Raw genomic sequence first — 19,591 nt, 5'->3', positions numbered from 1 at the left:
TAGGCCCTGATTACACAACAGCAGTTTGTGGGGGAAATGGAAGTTTTGTTGTGTTTGTTCTGTTTTCTCTGACAGACAGAAAACTCCCTCCTCCTCCTCAGCGTTTTGCAGCTTTTGTAAACTTTTATTTTCTCCTCCATGAGAGATCATCACTGGACCTGCCGAGCCACCGTACTCCGCCGCAGCAGAACTGTAATTACTGCTCCTCTCCGGTTTGTTGCCTAATGAGTCCGACCCGGTGAAACAGAACCAGAACGCGGCATCGCTGCTCCTCCATTGAGATCAGAACTGTCATGGACCCGGTCCAACTGTGCTGAGCCGGTTCTGCTCGCGTTGGTCCTGAAGGTGTTATTAACCTGCAGAGGATAAACCATCATTACCCGCTGTCAGCCATTATTATTATTATTATTATTAGTTTCATGGTTTCATCCACCAGAACAAACTTCCAGGTCTCTCGGTTTGACCCGGATCAATGTCTTGGTGTCAAAGTTGAGTCGACCCAAATGCTGCAGGCCAGAGACATCAGATGGTTTTGAGAATTTTATAAAGAAAAATGACTAAGTCCACTTTCAAAATCAAGAGTTCAGGAAACAAGAAAAATCCCAAAATGAAACTGGAGGCACAAATGGGATGGGAGATGCAGGGATACAGGGAGGGATGCAGGTAATAAGACGGCTGTGACAGACAGAGGAGCTTAAATACTGGGAAGGTGTAAAAACCTGGCTGGTGGCTGCAGGAGACAGGAAGTGACAGGACAGAATAACAGGAAATGTACTGACTCCAGAGAAAAAGTTTTTATTTGCCAAAAACTAATAAAAAAACTCCAACCCTCACCCAAAAATAACTAGAAGTGCCAAGGAAGAAACAGAAGTGGAAAACAATGCTAAACCAAACTAAGCAACTCCAGATCCCAACAAGAAAAGCAATTTATTCAGTAACGGGTCATTTGGACCCGGATTCTGGGCAGAACCAGAAGAGAGGTGGATACTTCCTAGAAGTTCTGGTTCCTGTAGATTTGTGGTTCTGGAGGAGAATGACTCGGCCTTCAGTAGGACAGAGCTGCACTCTTATTCACCAGAGCTTTATTTTGAAAGTCAAAGGCAGAAACTCTTCCTGTTCTTGTTCTGACCCAGAACTAAAGAGCCAGAACTTTCCGAGTGTCTGTCCGATTGGAGAGAATTTGGTTATTCAGCTTGTTGGGTGTTTTTGTTGGTTAATGACCGAAAAACAAATTAAATCACCATTTGGACCAAAATGAGAAATTCTTCAACAGAAAGTTGCCTTGTCGCTCCATTAGCTAGTTAGCTGGCTAGCTCGTTGGTTAACATGGTTGCCAGCTAGGTAGCAGCAGCAGCTGATTTGAAATTTGATTATTTTGTTATTTAATAACTGGGAGCTGAACTGGACTTGTTGGTTCTGTCGCAGCCTGAACTTGACGTTCCTGGATCTGTGCCAGGCTGGGATTGGGTTCAAATCTGGGAGGAAGTCGGGAAAAATCCGACTTCCTGTCCGTTTGCCTTCGTCACGTGTTCCTCCAAACCACAGCTGCTTTTTCCTGACTGAAGTTTTCAGGGAACGGAAAATAAAAATGAATATGAAGAAAGAAGCTTAATAACAGAAACAATAAATCTGCGCTCAAAAACTTTATTTCAAGTATGAAGACGAAATGTACAAATTAATTTAGGATCAATCCATTATTACAATACGGTAAGAGAAGCAGAACTTTACAAAATCACAACACTAAATCTGTGATAATAATGATCATGAAAAGCAGCTTCAGAAATACAAATAATCCCAATAATCGCAGCAAATGCTTCATGAAACACGAGCATCTGAATCTGGTGCAGCTCGGTAAATACCAGCTGGTTCCGCTCCTGCCGTGACCGACCAGGAAACCCGTCCAGAACGTGGAGAGCCAGTTCTGATGGGATCTCTGGAGGTCAGAGGTTCCTTTGGTCCCCAGCTGCTGGATGTCTGGCTCCTCTGAATGGTGCTGACCCCGGTGGGTTTTGGTTGCGTGGCTCAAACCGCGGTGGCTCTGCTGTCCTGCACCCTGCCGGTGAAAGCGAAGGCGTCTCCTTCCGGATCCTTGTCTTTATGTGGGATGCCGTGTGAAGGTGTGAGCGTGACTTGCTGCTGTCTCAGCTGCAGAGATCATAAATGTGAGAGCTGGGGCATGTTTGCAGTGGGGAAGGTGTTTTTGCTCCCAGTCTGGCCGTGTTGACTCAAACACCTTGCACGGACCGGTCTCAGATACGATGGTAACAGCTGCGTAATGGCAGCGCTTATCTGTCGGGTTGTTTGTGGCTTTATAATGTCTGCCGTCGCTCTCGGCTAACATGTTTGGCTTTGAGCCTCAGAGGCTCTCATTGCGCTCCACTGGCTGCGATCTGTGTTTACATCTGTACCTGCAGCAGCCTGGCTTTCAAAAGGTCAGCAGGCACTCAGGAAACAATATTCCCACTTAAGGGAGTCCATTAGGCAACACTTTGGAGGTCTTTAGTCCTCAGGAGACTCACCAGTCGCCTCGCTGGCCTCCAACCAGTCGTGACCAAAGTTCACCTTTGCACATCCACATGAGTTGGAGAACGTGACCTTCTGCTCCGCCAGCAGCTCGTCTGTGACTGTCAGCTCCTCCAGCTCTGTGGTGAAGTGATCTGTGCTTTCCACCAGTGAAGTGTCCTTGACGGCGCTGTAGGTGAGCGCCACGCTGTACGCCGCCGCTTTGTCTGAGCCCTTCGCCCCGCAGCGGCAGATCTTACGGAAAGCGGCGCGAAACTTCTGAGACATGGCGTTGTAGATGACCGGGTTGATGGCGCTGTTCAGGTAGATGCAGATCTTGCAGAAAAGGAGGAACCAGTTGTCCAGGTAGGGCTGGTCCAGGAAGGAGTTGACCACCACCAGGGTGCGATACGGCATCCAGAGCACGGCGAAAAGGATCACCACCACCGCCAGCATCTTCGTCACCTGCAGCCATGAGACGAAGGACAGAAACGCTCAAATGATCCAAGGTTTTTTGAAAAACAAACTGTTGAAAAATTCAAAATGGATGCTATTTTTAGTGTAGTTTTGCTTTAATGTGCCAGTATTTATCACATATTAATATTGTTGTGTCAAATCATACATAATTGGACCCATAGAAATCATACTCTGATCATTTTTTTGATTTGATGGCTGCCACGATTGTCATGCTATAAAATCACCAGATGAATTAGTGCTTGGTGTGAAGTCACAGCCTACGTATTTTCAACCGCAGAAATCATACTTATTATTTTTATCTTCCTTTTTCTGGTGGACATCAAGTTTTTCAAAATGGTCGTCATAGTTGTAATGGAGACTAGAAGCTGGCACTGAAATCAACTAACCAAGACTAACCAAGACTAACCAAGACTAACCAAGACTAACCAAGACTAAGCACATAGTTCACAGTCTTAACTGCTAAACTTATTATTCATATTAATATTAGAGGAACCATTAAAAAGTCCTCACTTTCTGATTCTGCTGCATTTGATCTATTTAAAGTTTTAGAAGTGATTTGGTTCCGTCCATCTTGGTCCATCGTCTCCACTTCGGGCTCATCGGTCCAGAGTGCCGCCATCTTGTTTCCAGAGAGGCTTTTCCTTCAGTTCTTCCTAAAGGATGAAGATTCTCTTCATGCTGATGGAGTTTGACTTGATGAAAAGCAAACAGACTCACTGATTGGTCCCTGTCAGCTGATTGGACCCAAACCTTCTCTGGGGACCAGAGCCTTCAGTCAGATGTGAATCCATCTGTCCTTCAACTGATGCTGGGTCCAAACTGGGTCATCAACAGGATCATAACCACAAACTAATCTGCCACAGAACGGCTGAAAAAGAAAAGAATCAAAGTGCTGCCATGGCCTAGTCAAAGTGCAGACCTCAGGCAGAAGGTCTGTGTTTCTGAACCTTGACCTGGAATGTTCAGGGTTCAGCTGAGGACATGACGTCATTTCCTCCCAGCAGCTTCTCTCAGCTCATTGCTGGTTTTGGGTTATTTTCTGCCCTCCAGCAGCAAAACCAACAAAACCATAAAGAACATTTCAAGAAAATGTAGAAAAATCATTTTTCATTTTTCTACATTGATTCTTATCAATCAGTTCAGTCTCTTTTGGACATTTTCATATGAAACCAAACATCTTTGTGCGGGGCTCACCTGTCTGCGTGACGTCGCGGTGGAGCTGGAGTGTCGCGCGTTCTTGCAGCTGCTGCGCTGGTTGTTGCTGGCGGAGGCCGCCTCGCGCTTCCCGCCGCCTTTGGGGTCAGAGGGCAGCGGGTTGAGGAACAGGATCCTGGCGATCAGGCCGTACAGAACCGCGGACAGCAGCAGCGGCAGCACGAAGAAGACGCTGAAGTCGAAGAAGTAAATGGGCAGGTAGAACTTCCTGGGGACCCGGTAGCCGCACGTCACGACGGTGACGTTGGCGAACACCTGCAGCTCGATGTCGGACAGGTAGAACCACATGACGCAGTAGGTGGAGGTGCAGACCCAGACCAGCAGGATGATCCTCTTGGCCCGGGACAGCGTGCACAGGAACTGGGCCTTGATCGGGTGGCAGATGGCGATGTAGCGCTCGATGGTGAAGGCGGTGATGGAGCACGAGGACGCGTTGATGCCCAGGTACTGCAGGTAGGTGATGAGCAGGCAGCCGCAGCGGCCGAACACCCAGGAGGCGAACAGGCTGTCCGGGATGGCGGGCAGCCCGGCGGCCGTCAGGACCATCAGGTCGGCCACCGCCAGGCTCACCAGATAGCAGTTGGTCGGAGTGCGCATGTGCCGGGTGATGAGCACCACCAGGATCACCATCACGTTCCCCACGATGCCCAGCGCGCAGATGAGGAGCAGCAGCACGCTGCTCACAACCTTGAACTGGACGCTGTGGTCCGTCCAGGTCCGGCTCTGGTTCTGGTCCAGGTCCGGAGGAGACGAGGAGGAGTTCTCCATCCTTCCTCTGATTCCCTAAACGCGCCAGCGAGGAGCGCAGCAGGACCACCGAACCTGATCAAACTCTGAACCTGATCAAATCTGACAGGAGCTGATCACCCGCAGCTGATCACCCGCAGCTTCCCGCAGCTTCCCGCAGCTGATCACCCGCAGCCCGGCGCGGTGCTGTTGTGCGTAAAACGCGGCGCCAGAACCGAGTGTGTGTGGGACAGATGGCGCTTTGGGTTTTGTACCGTTTGGCACGCGCTCTCCTACGCAGAGCTGGGATTAACCCTTCACTGCCTGCAGCGCAGCGGCAGGCAGTGAAGGGTTTTATGTCAGATATGTTTTATGTCATATCTGCCATGTTATCCTCTGACATGTAAAAACTGCAGCATGAATAAAGTTTACTTGCTTTCCAGCTCAGGTTTGATCCTGGAAGAAACTGTTAAGAGTTTATGGTCATTTTCTCTGAGTTATGTTTCGACAGTTTATCAGAAGATAAAATAAATGTTGAATCTTTATGGAGAGGATTTTGTCCCATAGATTCAGTGAAAATAAGCTTTCAGAGGCGAATGAACGATCAGAAAAAAAACTTTGTGTCCAAGCTGACCAATTGAAACGCTTGTTATTGACGACTGGTCAGATGAATTCCCGGAAGTCCCGCCCCCAAAGTGAGGAACAGAATCTGTAAAACAAAATCGGAAAAGTATGGAAGCCCGTTTCTGCCACTCTGACTGAAAAAGGCCTCATTACAGTGAGATATTATTATTATCATCTCATAATGAGATATAGCTCATTGATCTCAATATAATGAGATTATTTTTTATCAGAGTAGCAGAAACAGGCTTCCATAGAAAAGGATGAAATTCATAAAACGCCTTTTAAAAAAATCTGAAAAACTAACAAACTGCATAAATATACCATATTTTTCGGACTATAAGTTGCAGGTCTTTTCATAGTTTGGCCAGTGGTGCGACTTATGAAATTATTAACACATTATTATATCATATCACATGTTATTTTCACACTAACCCACAAGAGGGCGCTCTCGGCCTGTTATTCTACCTTTGGAGTTAGCAGAGCTGTTTATAAGTGACACTGAAGATGAAGAGTTCATTGCGTTTAGTGATTTGGAGACACAGATGCTTTGGTAAACTTGTTAGCATGTTATTTATGCTATAATTATCTGAATAACTCTTAAAATGTTAACATACCAGGCACATTGTCAGATTATTGTTTGTCATGTAACATTATCATACGGTACAATTATTCAGCCTGTTGTTACCTGTATTCTATTTTTATTTTAAATTACTTTTCAAGATGACTTGTCTGTTCTCGGTGTTGGATTTTATCAAATAAATTTCCCCCAAAAAATGGGACTTATAGTCCGGAAAATACGGTAAGTTAAACTGTTGCATTTATCCATCCATCCAGTTTGTTCCACCCTGTCCCTGGTCGGGTCAGGAGGTTCTGGTGCCGAGAGGTTCTGGTGCCGAGAGGCGGGGTCACCCTGGACAGGTCACCGCTTTGTCACAAGTTAAACTGTTGCAAAGATTAATTTCACTCAAAATGTATAATTTGATTGAGTTTTTCAAAGATTAATTTTTGAAATGCATTTTTAAACAGGTTCTTTGCTGACAATAATATTGGAACAAATTTCTCTCCATATGTGTCAGAAAACTGAACCTTGAGTCAGATGATATGTTTTACTAATTAAAGTTTCTGTTCTCCATCATCATCATCTTCTTCATCACCATCATCATCATCATCTTCATCACGGTGGTTCAACCTGCTGCGCTGTGAAGGTTAAAGTTAGGGCTGGTTTCCCAGGCAACGCATTTAACTGATTATTACCCGAACAAAGAGCTGAGAAGAACCGGCCTTCATCGCTCCTCTTCCTCCCCCCCGAGCTGCGGAGGCGGGAAACTCTCCTCCTCACCAACTGTGCAGAAGATTCTGCAGGAACCGGGCCGAGTTCGGTTCCGGTTCTGCCAACTCTCAGCTTCACAAGAAGCTCTGAGTCTCTGGTAACAGGTGGAGGAGGGGCGTTACATAACCACCATCATCATCACCATCATCACCACAACCATCATCATCATCATCATCATCAACACCATCATTCATCACCGTAACCATCATTATCATCATTACTACCATCATCAACACGATCATCATCATCATCATCATCATCATCATCATCATCACCATAACCATCATTATCATCATCATCACCACCATCATCCATAACCGTCATCATCTTGTTTCAATATGAATCCACTTTCATCGCAGTTTGATCAACTTTTATTTGAGTTTTGTGATAGGAATCATAATCCTGATCCGTGTTTCCTGCTCTGAAAAATACCTGAATGCATGAAAGAAAAAGTAACCTCAATAAACCCGCAGATTGCATAAAGAATAAATAAAATGAAGGCTTAAACCGCCACCTAGAGGACGAAGCTGGTCATCACCAGATAAAACCACAAACATTTCTTTCTTTCTTCATTTTAAATACAAATTTTGAAACTCTTTTTAAAGCTAAGATCAGAATTATTTGTTCATATTGAATCTGCGTTCTCTCCCATTTTCCTCGTCAACGTAAAATGTAATTAATGCAGATTAAAGGTAAAAGTTAAAGGATTTAAATCAGCTATTCATCTTCAGACAATGACAGGAAAAGAAACTGTTGTAGTGTGGAGACTGCTGGTTAAAGTATTTAATGGTATACTGGATAATTAATGAAAGGGTCGATTTTTATAACAATGAAAAGAATAAGAACAAAATATCAATGAATAAACAAAAACGATGTATGTTGGTCACGTGACGGCCGGCTGCTGCCTGTGTTCCGTTTGTCAGTACAAAGCCGGTAAAGATGGCGGAATACGACCTAACGACTAGAATAGCCCATTTTCTGGACCGACACCTGGTGTTCCCTCTGCTGGAGTTCCTGTCCGTGAAGGAGGTGAAGCTGTTCTGTTTATTATGTGGAAGCTAATCGCGGATTTAGCAGCTTTGGCTCAGGCATGCTAGGTGGGCTAAAGGCTAGCATGCCGCTAGCATTAGCCGCGGAGCTAACAGGATGCTTTTACAGGTTCAGCTGAAAAATCAGGAAAATGTGTCAGGATGTAGTTTATGACGCTTATTAATCTGTGACGTAATGCTGTTTGAAGTGGGCTGATTCTGATCATCCTCATTGATTCTGCAGTTATTCATATGAAAACATTCTGCAAACTATGTGCTTTTGTTTTTACATCGTTTTCCACAAATAACATCCCGCTGTGTTTATTGTTAGTTATTATAAAAGCCTGGAGACAGAAATGACGTAACGCTTCTTCAAAATTACAACTAATTTGCTGACAGTAAATGAGGAGCAGAAATGATGAGCTGAACATTAAACCAGCTTCATTTCACTGTTTCACTGAAACTTTCTGCTGATGTTTTTAAAACAATAATGTTCAGCCAATTCGCCACTATTTGTTAAATTCTGAAATCAAGGTAAAAAAATAATTATACGTTGTTTTTAAATAGTTGTTTAGCTGCAGATTGGTTGAGGAAGGGTTAGGGTTATAATGTATGTGCTCAATTTATTTGAAAGAAAAGTCTGAAATGTCATCTCTGTGATCTTTTTACAGATAAGTGATAAATAAATGTGGTTTCAGATCTACAATGAGAAGGAGCTGCTGCAGGGGAAGCTGGACCTGCTCAGCGACACCAACATGGTGGACTTCGCCATGGATGTCTACAAGAACCTGTACCCAGACAAGGAGATCCCTCACTGTAAGCAGCTGATCTGGGATCAGACGCCTCTTCAGGATCCACTGACAACCCAGATTAGGACTGAAACACACTCAATCTCAAATGCATCTGAAAAAAACTGGGATATATTAAGGAAGAAATATCATCTGTGGGCAGCAGTTTGGACACTCAGCAATCCGGCACCCTGCGAAGCCATTTAAAAGCTGGCCTGGTCCACTGGGACCTTGGAGGAACCTTTATGACTAAAGCTGAAACTAGGAAGTCTGAAACTTTCCAGTTTCAAGATTTTTGGTCTGAGTTTGTAGATTTCAAAATAAAAGCTGAGGATGGTTTTCAATGCTTCAGGTCAAATGTCTGATCATAAACCCTCAGATTATTAATCCTTGGCATTTAGACCAGGGGTTCCTAGAGTCGGGGTTGGGATCCCCTACGCCACATGTGTCAAACTACAGGCCTGTGGACCAAATCTGGCCCGACACAGCTGTTTATGTGGCCCTCTAAGTTCCACCTAGACTAAACTCAAAGTGTGCTAAAATATTATTTTATCAATCAAATTACTGCCAAATTATATTGATCAGTTCCTCCAGGTTTTTATTGTGTAAATTCCCACAAAATCAACAAATCTCTGCATTTTTTGCACTAATGCATAATTAGGAGTTTTTTGAAGATTTTTCTAAAAAATTGTCAGATTATAGTCCATGATACAGCAAGTAATAAAAAGTCACATTTACTGACATAAATAAGTGCAAATATTTCCAAATTAGTACCACAAACATGATTTTTATTGCAAAAAAATCACTAAAAGAATCACGCAATCCTAGAGCGATTGAAAATATGTTCTACAATATTTAATTTTAAAAATCTCTTGACAATTTAACAGTTTGTGAACGGGTTTTATCAATACATTCTGGCACAATCGGAACTTTAAGAGCCTTCATGATGCTGATTTGACCCAAAACGAAAAAGAGTTTGACACCAAGTTTAAAGCCAAAAGCAGATCTTCAGCATCATCACGATGCAACCGCCGAGGAGGATGGAGCGCCAGAGTGGGAAAATCTACACAAATAATTAGTCAGATAATCAACCGAGAACACGATATGAAAAAGGATGGAGCAAATCAGGTAAAAGATAATATCTCACAAATCTGATTTAAGTTTAAGCAATTTGTTTTCTAAAGAACAAACTACAGAAAACGTTTTCAAAAACTTCTTTTTATTTTGTTGTGGGAGTCGACTGGGACTAAAAGTCCTAATAAGAAGAAACTGTGAAACATGTTAGCAAATCAAGATGGCCGCCAGACGCTCTGCTGCTTGTCTGTCCTGCAGCGCTGAGGGAGAAGAGGAGCAACGTGGTGGCCCAGCTCAAGCAGCTGCAGTCGGAGACCGAGCCCATCGTCAAGATGTTCGAGGACCCGGAGACGACCCGGCAGATGCAGTCCACCAGGTCCGCCAGGCCCCGCCCCCCGGCCAGGCCCCGCCCCCCCTGCCAGGCCCCGCCCAGCTGCATGACGGGAAGCAGAACCTGTTGACCCTCTTGTCTTCTCTCTGCTCCTCAGGGATGGGAGGATGCTGTTCGACTACCTGTCAGAAAAACACAACGTGAGTTTTTACTCTGTCGCCTCGCGTGTGCTCATGTGGCCGTAGTGATGCAGGATCTCCTGTGATGCTCTGCCGTCCCTCTCAGCTCCCAGTAACATGGAGTCAGGCCTTGTTCCTGAAACATGGCCTGGACGCCGCCCAACCGCAGGGAGTTCTGGACGGTCAACGTCCTTTAATCATTTTCTGCTGCCAGAAAATGGATTCCCTCTTGAGAAAAATCCTTCACATTCTGAGACAGGAGCCTGAAAGTCATCACAGATGTTCCCATGGGCTAAACACGTAAAAAGAAAAGTAGAAGAAGTTAAAGCCAAACAGTTAAACTCAAAAATATTAGCGGAAGCTAATGCTAACCATTTGTATGACCGTCATCTTCATCTCCTTCCTGTTGACGATTGGAGTGAGACTCGCTAACAGCAAAGACCTCAGTTTCTGATTCTGCTACATATTAGCACTCTGAGTCTGAGACGCAGTGATATATGATCAGTTTGAACAGCTTCTCAAATTGATCTGAAAGATTCACATTCCCATCAAAACACCTAGATAATAAATACTTGGAGTTTAAATAAATTATGATTATCAATTCAAATTCTTCTTTCTTCTGCTTTGCTCATGTCGTCCCTAACAAGATAACGCCCTGGGTGGTGGCCCGTGTCAGGTCCACCACTGTCTGAACCATTAAACAGTGAGCAACGCTCAGCTATGACCAGCAACTAACCAGCAGCCTGACTGCTGTCACTGTCCTCCTGCATGAAGCCAGGTCACCAAATAATCAGAGCAATGCGCTGCGTGATCTTATGTTGCATTTAATTTATTCGATGATTAAATAACTGTATATTTAATAAAATAGAATAATAATAGCTACTGCGGAGTACCACAGCATTACATAAAGAACGGCTCTCAGCGGGGCTCCAGTTCTACCGATCACAGTGAAGAACCGTTCAGAAGAATCGGATCGTTCATGAACGTCACATCACTGTATTACAGACTCACAGCATCGTTGCGCATGTGCAACACGTCCGTCAACAACAAGCGCAGCAAGTGGCAGCATCTATCAAGCTGGACGTCGTCCTGCTGCTTAATCCTCACGATTTCTTATGAATTATGTGGGGAAATTTATTACTGTCGATCAGTCGGACATCGTCTCCTGCTGCGAGACAAACTGCGAACGTCTGAGAGCGAATTAAAGGCAGGCGAGCGAAACAAGCGTTACGGAGTCACTTTATTGCTGACAGTTCCATCGGTTTGGCATCCAGTGGAAACAAAGATGTTAAATACAGATGCTGAAAGTTAATGATGTTTTCACGGTTGTAGTCTAGAAATAAAATCCCAGGTCCTAAACGACCCAGAATCAGAACCAGGTCCAGGTCCAGAACCAGATCCAGTTTATTGTGTCCGGCGCTTTAAGGTTTTATCGACTCGTTTTGTTTCTGCTCCCAGTTCCGTCAGGAATACCTGGACACGCTCTACAGGTACGCCAAGTTCCAGTACGAGTGTGGGAACTACTCGGGCGCTGCAGAATACCTCTACTTCTTCCGGGTCCTGGTGAGAACCTCATACAGCCAGTCCCGTTTGGGTCCGGCCCGGCCCGGTCCCGTTTGGGTCCGGCCCGGTTCTGACGGTTCTTCCTGCCGGTTGCAGGTTCCGTCCACAGACCGGAACGCCCTGAGCTCGCTATGGGGCAAACTGGCCTCAGAGATCCTGATGCAGAACTGGGAGGCGGCCATGGAGGACCTGACCCGGCTCCGGGAGACCGTCGACAACAACGTGAGAATAAACAGTTCACACGGAACAGAGAAGCGTTGGGTTGCTGTTCGATTCTAGAGTACGGAGCCCCCTAGGGGACGTGGGGAAGTTTTTCTCTTTTGAGTTCCTTCACAAAACTTTTGCGCAAGGGAACACAAAAGAAAAAGAATATTCCCCACGTCCCCTAGGGGGCTCCGTACTAGAGCGTTGCCGCCACAGGAAGTGTTTCTCTGACTTCCTGTTTGTCCTCTAGTCGGTGAGCTCCCCGCTGCAGTCGCTCCAGCAGAGGACCTGGCTCATCCACTGGTCTCTGTTCGTCTTCTTCAACCACCCCAAAGGCCGCGACAACATCATCGACCTCTTCCTCTACCAGCCACAGTGAGTCACAGCGCCCCCGCAGGCCGGGAGGGGAGCAGCAGCTCACTGTCTCTGAGTCACAGCGCCCCCGCAGGCCGGGAGGGGAGCAGCAGCTCACTGTCTCTGAGTCACAGCGCCCCCGCAGGCCGGGAGGGGAGCAGCAGCTCACTGTCTCTGTGTTCCAGGTACCTGAATGCCATCCAGACAATGTGTCCTCATATCCTGCGCTACCTCACCACCGCAGTCATCACCAACAAGGACGTGCGAAAGCGCCGACAGGTTCTGAAGGATCTGGTCAAGGTCATCCAACAGGTTGGCCTCCGGTTACTGGGTCAACTGGTTTATTCTAAGAGGTGGCCCATGGTTACTGGGTCAACTGGTTTCGTCTCTGTTCCAGGAGTCATACACATACAAGGACCCAATCACAGAGTTTGTGGAGTGTCTCTATGTGAACTTTGACTTCGACAGTGCTCAGAGGAAGCTGAGGGAGTGTGAGTCGGTGAGTGTGTTTTTAAAGATGGCCGCCTGGCGTTCAGCTCATCGGCCTCCAGGCGAGCTTTTACCTACTGAACTGTGTCGGTTTGCTGGGTTGAATTTTGTGTCTATCTTGGTGACTTTATTTTGATTCTTTCTTATTCATCTCAGATGCTTAGCACTTTGCTCCAGCTGCGGCTGTTTAGAGTTTTATAAAGACGATGACGCAGCAGAGTCCCGCCTGCCCTTATTTGGGCGCTCTTCCTCCCATTCACAGGTCAGCAGGCGACTAGGTGGGAGCAGAGAGACGAGTCGTTTAACATCCTGACGGACTGATGCTGCTGCGATGAAAACATGCTTAATGCTAGCTCTGGATAGCGCTGGTCCCACAGAATGACGCCTCCTCTCCCTGAAGGAGGCAGCAGCTGGTGGTGGCAGCATGTCAGAGAGTTTGGCGTCTCCTGCTGGTCATCCTCACACTAACCTGAGCAGGGGGCCGTTAGGGGGGACAGTTCTGACAAGTCCAAGGGCCCCTGACCGACAGGGGGCCTCCACTATTTATTTATTTGTTCATAGAAAAAAATTGGGGCTCTGTCAATTACAAAATGAATCATATTGTGTTTTCTAAAATTGTTTTTAGCAGTAAAAATGTAACGTCCCCCTCCCAGACCCAAAACACATCCACATTTCCCCTGAAGCCCCTGGATCTGCAGGAAACGCTTCCTTCCTGCTTGGAGCTGCAGGTGTTCAGCAGCAGAAGCTGGAAACAAGAACGACTGGCTGTTACTGCGCTGCTAAGAAAAATGACAAAGTAGGTTTTCAAAAAACAGAGCAATAGAGAAAAAGGCAAGAGTGTCAATTTATGACCCAGTTTTTCTCCGAGGAGGATAGACTGAGATTTTCAACATTTAGCATAGTTAGCTTAGCTACAGACAGTTAGCCTCCTTTTCACCAGCACTTAATGAACGAAGGAAAGAAATTAAATGATTAAATGATTGTCCTGGGGCCCGAGATTCCTGGCAGCGCCCCTGAACCTGAGTAATCTGAAGTGGAGAAAATTCAGACACAGAATTATGCTTCAAATTTGAAATATCAGATTATATTCCTGAATTCTGTTTGGAAACGATTCCAGTCAGGCTGATAAGGGTCGTTGGATGATGAATCGAGTTTTGAAGCCATTCATCGTTGATCTGATCGATCTGATCGGACCCGCCGGTATCTTCCAGGTTCTGGTGAACGATTTCTTCCTGGTTGCTTGTCTGGAGGATTTTATCGAGAACGCGCGGCTCTTCATCTTTGAGACGTTCTGTCGCATTCATCAGTGCATCAGCATCAGGTAAGGAACCAATCGGACCCACCTGGCCCGGTCAGTACCAGCTCTCTTTGAACGTGTTGCTCTGACTGGTGTGGAGCGACCAGCAGGGGGCGGTGCTGCAGAAATCCTGTTAACGTGAACCAACCAGGCAACATGTTACTGATGGAGCAGAGAGCAGAACCACACGGGTCCAGACATGGTTCTGGTCCAGACATGGTTCTGGTCCAGACATGGTTCTGGTCCAGACATGGTTCTGGAGTATTTTCTCTCAAACACAAACTGTACAGATTCCCTGGATTCACTGGAACAGGAAGGGTTGGGGGGAAGTTTTCTGTTTGCTGTAAATGAACTGGTGAGGTCGGTCCAACTGGGCTTGGTTCATCATCATCTTCCTCCTCCTCTTCCTCAGCATGCTGGCTGATAAACTCAACATGTCTCCTGAAGAGGCGGAGCGTTGGATCGTCAATCTGATCAGGAACGCCCGGCTGGACGCCAAGATCGACTCCAAATTGGTGAGGCTCCCCCACCGGACCGGGCCGAACAGGACCGTCCTTTGGTCGGGACCGGACCGGGCCTCGGGTTCTGATGGTGACCAGAGTTTGGTTTTCAGGGTCACGTGGTCATGGGAAACAACGCCGTGTCGCCGTACCAGCAAGTGATCGAGAAAACCAAGAGCCTGTCGTTCCGCAGCCAGATGCTGGCCATGAACATGGAGAAGAGAACGGCCCACAGCACCAGGAACGAGGTGAGCCACCGACGGCAGAGTCACTTTGAAAAAGTGACTGGATTACTGATGACTCCTTGAAAAAGTAACTTTAATCAGATTACTGACCACTTCATTGGGAAGTCACTAAGTTACATCAAAAGTAACTTTTTTAGATACTTCCAGCAGCTGCTAACAACAACAACGCTTTGCCTCTTGTGAAAATGATGATGCTCTTTGCCAAAACTTCTGTAATTACAAAAGTTATTTGATAATGGTTACATCAACAATGTGTCTCCTCATAAGGTTGAATTTAATGGCTACAACAGCACAAAAAACCCGTTAGTAATGTGCGTGTTTTTGTGCTTCTATTGTCTGGAAAACTCTAAGAAAGATTTGAAGCCCCCATCCTGTCCCATTATACCCCCATCCTGCCCCATTATACCCCCATCCTGCCCCCATTATACCCCCATCCTGCCCCCATTATACCCCCATCCTGCCCCCATTATACCCCCATCCTGCCCCCATCATACCCATCCTGCCCCCATCATACCCCCATCCTGCCCATTATACCCCCATCCTGCCCCCATTATACCCCCATCCTGCCCCATTATACCCCCATCCTGCCCCATTATACCCCCATCCTGCCCCCATTATACCCCCATCCTGTCCCATTATACCCCCATCCTGCCCCCATTATACCCCCATCCTGCCCCCATTATACCCCCATCCTGCCCCATTATACCCCCATCCTGCCCCATTATACCCCCATCCTGCCCCATTATACCCCCATCCTGCCCCCATTATACCCCCATCCTGCCCCCATTATACCCCCATCCTGCCCCCATTATACCCCCATCCTGCCCCATTATACCTCCATCCTGCCCCATCCTGCCCCCATTATACCCCCATCCTGCCCCATTATACCCCCATCCTGCCCCATTATACCCCCATCCTGCCTCATCCTGCCCCCATCCTGCCCCCATTATACCCCCATCCTGCCCCATTATACCCCCATCCTGCCCCATCATACCTCCATCCTGCCCCATCCTGCCCCATTATACCCCCATCCTGCCCCATTATACCCCCATCCTGCCCCATTATACCCCCATCCTGCCCCATTATACCCCCATCCTGCCCCCATTATACCCCCATCCTGCCCCATTATACCCCCATCCTGCCCCATCATACCTCCATCCTGCCCCATCCTGGCCCCATTATGCCCCCATCCTGCCCCATTATACCCCCATCCTGCCCCATTATACCCCCATCCTGCCTCATCCTGCCCCATCCTGCCCCCATTATACCCCCATCCTGCCCCATTATACCTCCATCCTGCCCCATTATACCTCCATCCTGCCCCATCCTGCCCCCATTATACCCCCATCCTGCCCCCATTATACCCCCATCCTGCCCCATTATACCCCCATCCTGCCCCCATTATACCCCCATCCTGCCCCATCCTGCCCCATTATACCCCCATCCTGCCCCATTATACCCCCATCCTGCCCCATTATACCCCCATCCTGCCCCATCCTGCCCCATTATACCCCCATCCTGCCCCATTATACCCCCATCCTGCCCCATTATACCCCCATCCTGCCCCATCCTGCCCCATTATACCCCCATCCTGCCCCATTATACCCCCATCCTGCCCCATTATACCCCCATCCTGCCCCATCCTGCCCCATTATACCCCCATCCTGCCCCATTATACCCCCATCCTGCCCCATCCTGCCATTATACCCCCATCCTGCCCCATTATACCCCCATCCTGCCCCATTATACCCCCATCCTGCCCCATCATACCCCATCCTGCCCCATCATACCCCCATCCTGCCCCATTACCCCATCCTGCCCCATCATACCCCCATCCTGCCCCATCCTACCCCATCCTGCCCCATCCTGCCCCCATCCTGCCCCATTATACCCCCATCCTGCCCCCATTATACCCCCATCCTGCCCCATCCTGCCCCATTATACCCCATCCTGCCCCATTATACCCCCATCCTGCCCCATTATACCCCCATCCTGCCCATTATACCCCCATCCTGCCCCATTATACCCCCATCCTGCCCCATCCTGCCCCATTATACCCCCATCCTGCCCATTATACCCCCATCCTGCCCCATTATACCTCCATCCTGCCCCATTATACCTCCATCCTGCCCCATCCTGCCCCCATTATACCCCCATCCTGCCCCCATTTATACCCCCATCCTGCCCCATTATACCCCCATCCTGCCCCATTATACCCCCATCCTGCCCCCATTATACCCCCATCCTGCCCCATCCTGCCCCATTATACCCCCATCCTGCCCCATTATACCCCCATCCTGCCCCATTATACCCCCATCCTGCCCCATCCTGCCCCATTATACCCCCATCCTGCCCCATTATACCCCCATCCTGCCCCATTATACCCCATCCTGCCCCATCCTGCCCCATTATACCCCCATCCTGCCCCATTATACCCCCATCCTGCCCCATTATACCCCCATCCTGCCCCATCCTGCCCCATTATACCCCCATCCTGCCCCATTATACCCCCATCCTGCCCATCCTGCCCCATTATACCCCATCCTGCCCCATTATACCCCCATCCTGCCCCCATTATACCCCCATCCTGCCCCATCATACCCCCATCCTGCCCCATCATACCCCCATCCTGCCCATTATACCCCCATCCTGCCCCCATCATACCCCCATCCTGCCCCATCATACCCCCATCCTGCCCCATCCTGCCCCCATCCTGCCCCATTATACCCCCATCCTGCCCCCATTATACCCATCCTGCCCCATCCTGCCCCATTATACCCCCATCCTGCCCCATTATACCCCCATCCTGCCCCATCCTGCCCCATTATACCCCCATCCTGCCCCATTATACCCCCATCCTGCCCCATTATACCCCCATCCTGCCCCATCCTGCCCCATTATACCCCCATCCTGCCCCATTATACCCCCATCCTGCCCCATCCTGCCCCATTATACCCCCATCCTGCCCCATTATACCCCCATCCTGCCCCCATTATACCCCCATCCTGCCCCATCATACCCCCATCCTGCCCCATCATACCCCCATCCTGCCCCATTATACCCCCATCCTGCCCCATCATACCCCCATCCTGCCCCATCATACCCCCATCCTGCCCCATCATACCCCCATCCTGCCCCATTATACCCCCATCCTGCCCCATCCTGCCCCCTGTGGCTCCACAGCTCAGATGGCTGCAGATTAGTGACACTAATCTTAATATTAATCATTATAATGTCGTTCAGTCGCACTAACTTTACAGACTCGCTCATTATTCTCCACGTTTGCAGTTTTCTGGACAGTTTGACGTCATCCAGAGCAAATATATGAACTAGACATTAAGAAAGACGCAGCGGGACGGATCATCCGGGAAATGATGGACAATGAGAATCTGACTAAAATGCTAGACAAATTCTGGGTTTATGTCTGTTTATAAAGTGCAAAAACGGCGACTCATCAAATCTACAAGCAACTTAAAAAAAAAACAAGCCCAAAGCCGCAGATAATAATCTCATTTGGTGAGCGAAATATTATAAATATTAGATTATTAGCATTATTTACTCAGTGGATTCCCAACAACACAACCCTAAATATACCTGAATATGCATCAATACGCTCCATATTAGCGCCACAGCAGAAGCTAAGAGGCTTCCCCAGCTGGAGTTTCAGCCAATCAGCATCAAGGAATATAAACAGAGCTCCAGGATTGACTGGTTTAAAATATGCCAGCCAATAACGTTTACGCTAGTGTTTTCCTGCTTCCTGGGCGGGGCTTAGCTGTAGATGGGCGTGGTTTCATTGGAGCTGGGCGGAGCTTCACCCCAGATGTTCATGAGGCTCCAGATGTTTATCTGTTGTTTAGAGGAGCCGGCCCGCCAGGCCCGGTTCTGGTCACACGGGACGGATCAGAGATGCTTCTTTCAGTACCAGTGAAGCTGGTCTGGATCTGTGACCCGGTTCTGTGGTTCTGACCGGGAATCTTCATTTATTTGGGTTTTCTTTGTTTTCTCATCATTTTCTGTTTCTTCCTCCTTCCAGACTCCTAACTGGGCCACCCAGGACTCTGGGTTCTACTGAGCCAGACCCGGCCTCCATGAAGATCCAAATGGCTTTCATAACATCTGCTGATAATGACCAGTTTAACCAGTAGCTGGGTCTTTGTGTTTGTGTCTCTAATTTATTCTGTTTTTATGGATTATTATGAAACTTTGACCTGCATTAAATGTTTGGTTCCTCTGGACCTGCAGCTCCTTCCTTTGGCCACCAGATGGCAGCGGTGCAGCCAGAGACGCTCTGCAGTGGAGAAGGGCAGCGGGCCGGTTCTGGTTTCATTGTCCCTGCTGCCAACAGAACCTCTTCATGTTTGCTGGGTTAAAGTTTTCTGTCAGATTGAATGTGACCCAGCAGAACTGATGTTCTGACAATCTGTGCTACCCCGTCAGATTTTCCTACCACAGCACAGATAGAAAGCTGGCTCTGTCGGTCCGTGCTACCCGTCTAAAACTGCTACCGCCATGTTTACAACCAGAAACTATATATTGTTCTATATATTGGATTATTCAGTAACTGGAAGCTTAGCAGTTCTGGTTAGCTTAGCATTGAACAATTGATATGATGATGAAACCAGAAGCAGATCCCTTCCTTCATCTGAATATCCTACCAAAGTT

General features: G+C 47.7%; 2 protein-coding genes across 4 annotated transcripts; one reads left to right on the top strand and one right to left on the bottom strand.

Moving 5' to 3' along the window:
* Positions 1 to 1,648: 1,648 nt before the first annotated feature.
* On the bottom strand, positions 1,649 to 5,141 carry trhrb (thyrotropin-releasing hormone receptor b). Its single transcript, XM_055055126.1, has 2 exons — positions 4,174 to 5,141; positions 1,649 to 2,967 (listed from the first exon to the last, which is right to left on the bottom strand). The coding sequence occupies exons 1-2, from the start codon at positions 4,960 to 4,962 to the stop codon at positions 2,500 to 2,502; spliced, it is 1,257 nt and encodes a 418-aa protein (XP_054911101.1). The 5' UTR covers positions 4,963 to 5,141; the 3' UTR covers positions 1,649 to 2,499.
* Positions 5,142 to 7,741: 2,600 nt separating this feature from the next.
* Positions 7,742 to 19,164, top strand: eif3eb (eukaryotic translation initiation factor 3, subunit E, b). Of its 3 annotated transcripts, none has more exons than XM_055055122.1 (13): positions 7,748 to 7,903; positions 8,601 to 8,718; positions 10,023 to 10,140; positions 10,253 to 10,295; positions 11,733 to 11,837; positions 11,934 to 12,059; positions 12,292 to 12,416; positions 12,581 to 12,707; positions 12,793 to 12,894; positions 14,096 to 14,205; positions 14,594 to 14,696; positions 14,795 to 14,929; positions 18,963 to 19,164. In XM_055055122.1, the coding sequence occupies exons 1-13, from the start codon at positions 7,814 to 7,816 to the stop codon at positions 18,999 to 19,001; spliced, it is 1,341 nt and encodes a 446-aa protein (XP_054911097.1). In that variant the 5' UTR covers positions 7,748 to 7,813; the 3' UTR covers positions 19,002 to 19,164. The 3 variants fall into 3 exon arrangements, 2 of the variants coding, with proteins under 2 accessions (XP_054911097.1, XP_054911098.1); XM_055055123.1 differs by having other exon boundaries at positions 7,789 to 7,903; positions 8,574 to 8,718; XR_008607671.1 differs by lacking the exons at positions 14,795 to 14,929; positions 18,963 to 19,164 and adding an exon at positions 13,538 to 13,680 and having other exon boundaries at positions 7,742 to 7,903; positions 14,594 to 14,606.
* Positions 19,165 to 19,591: the final 427 nt, after the last annotated feature.

Source organism: Poeciliopsis prolifica, unplaced genomic scaffold (assembly GCF_027474105.1).
Source record: "Poeciliopsis prolifica strain line A6 unplaced genomic scaffold, Auburn_PproV2 SCAFFOLD041, whole genome shotgun sequence".
Lineage (NCBI taxonomy): Eukaryota > Metazoa > Chordata > Actinopteri > Cyprinodontiformes > Poeciliidae > Poeciliopsis > Poeciliopsis prolifica.
The sequence above is the reverse complement of the archived record's forward strand: the minus strand, read 5'-3'. Positions and strand labels throughout refer to the sequence as shown.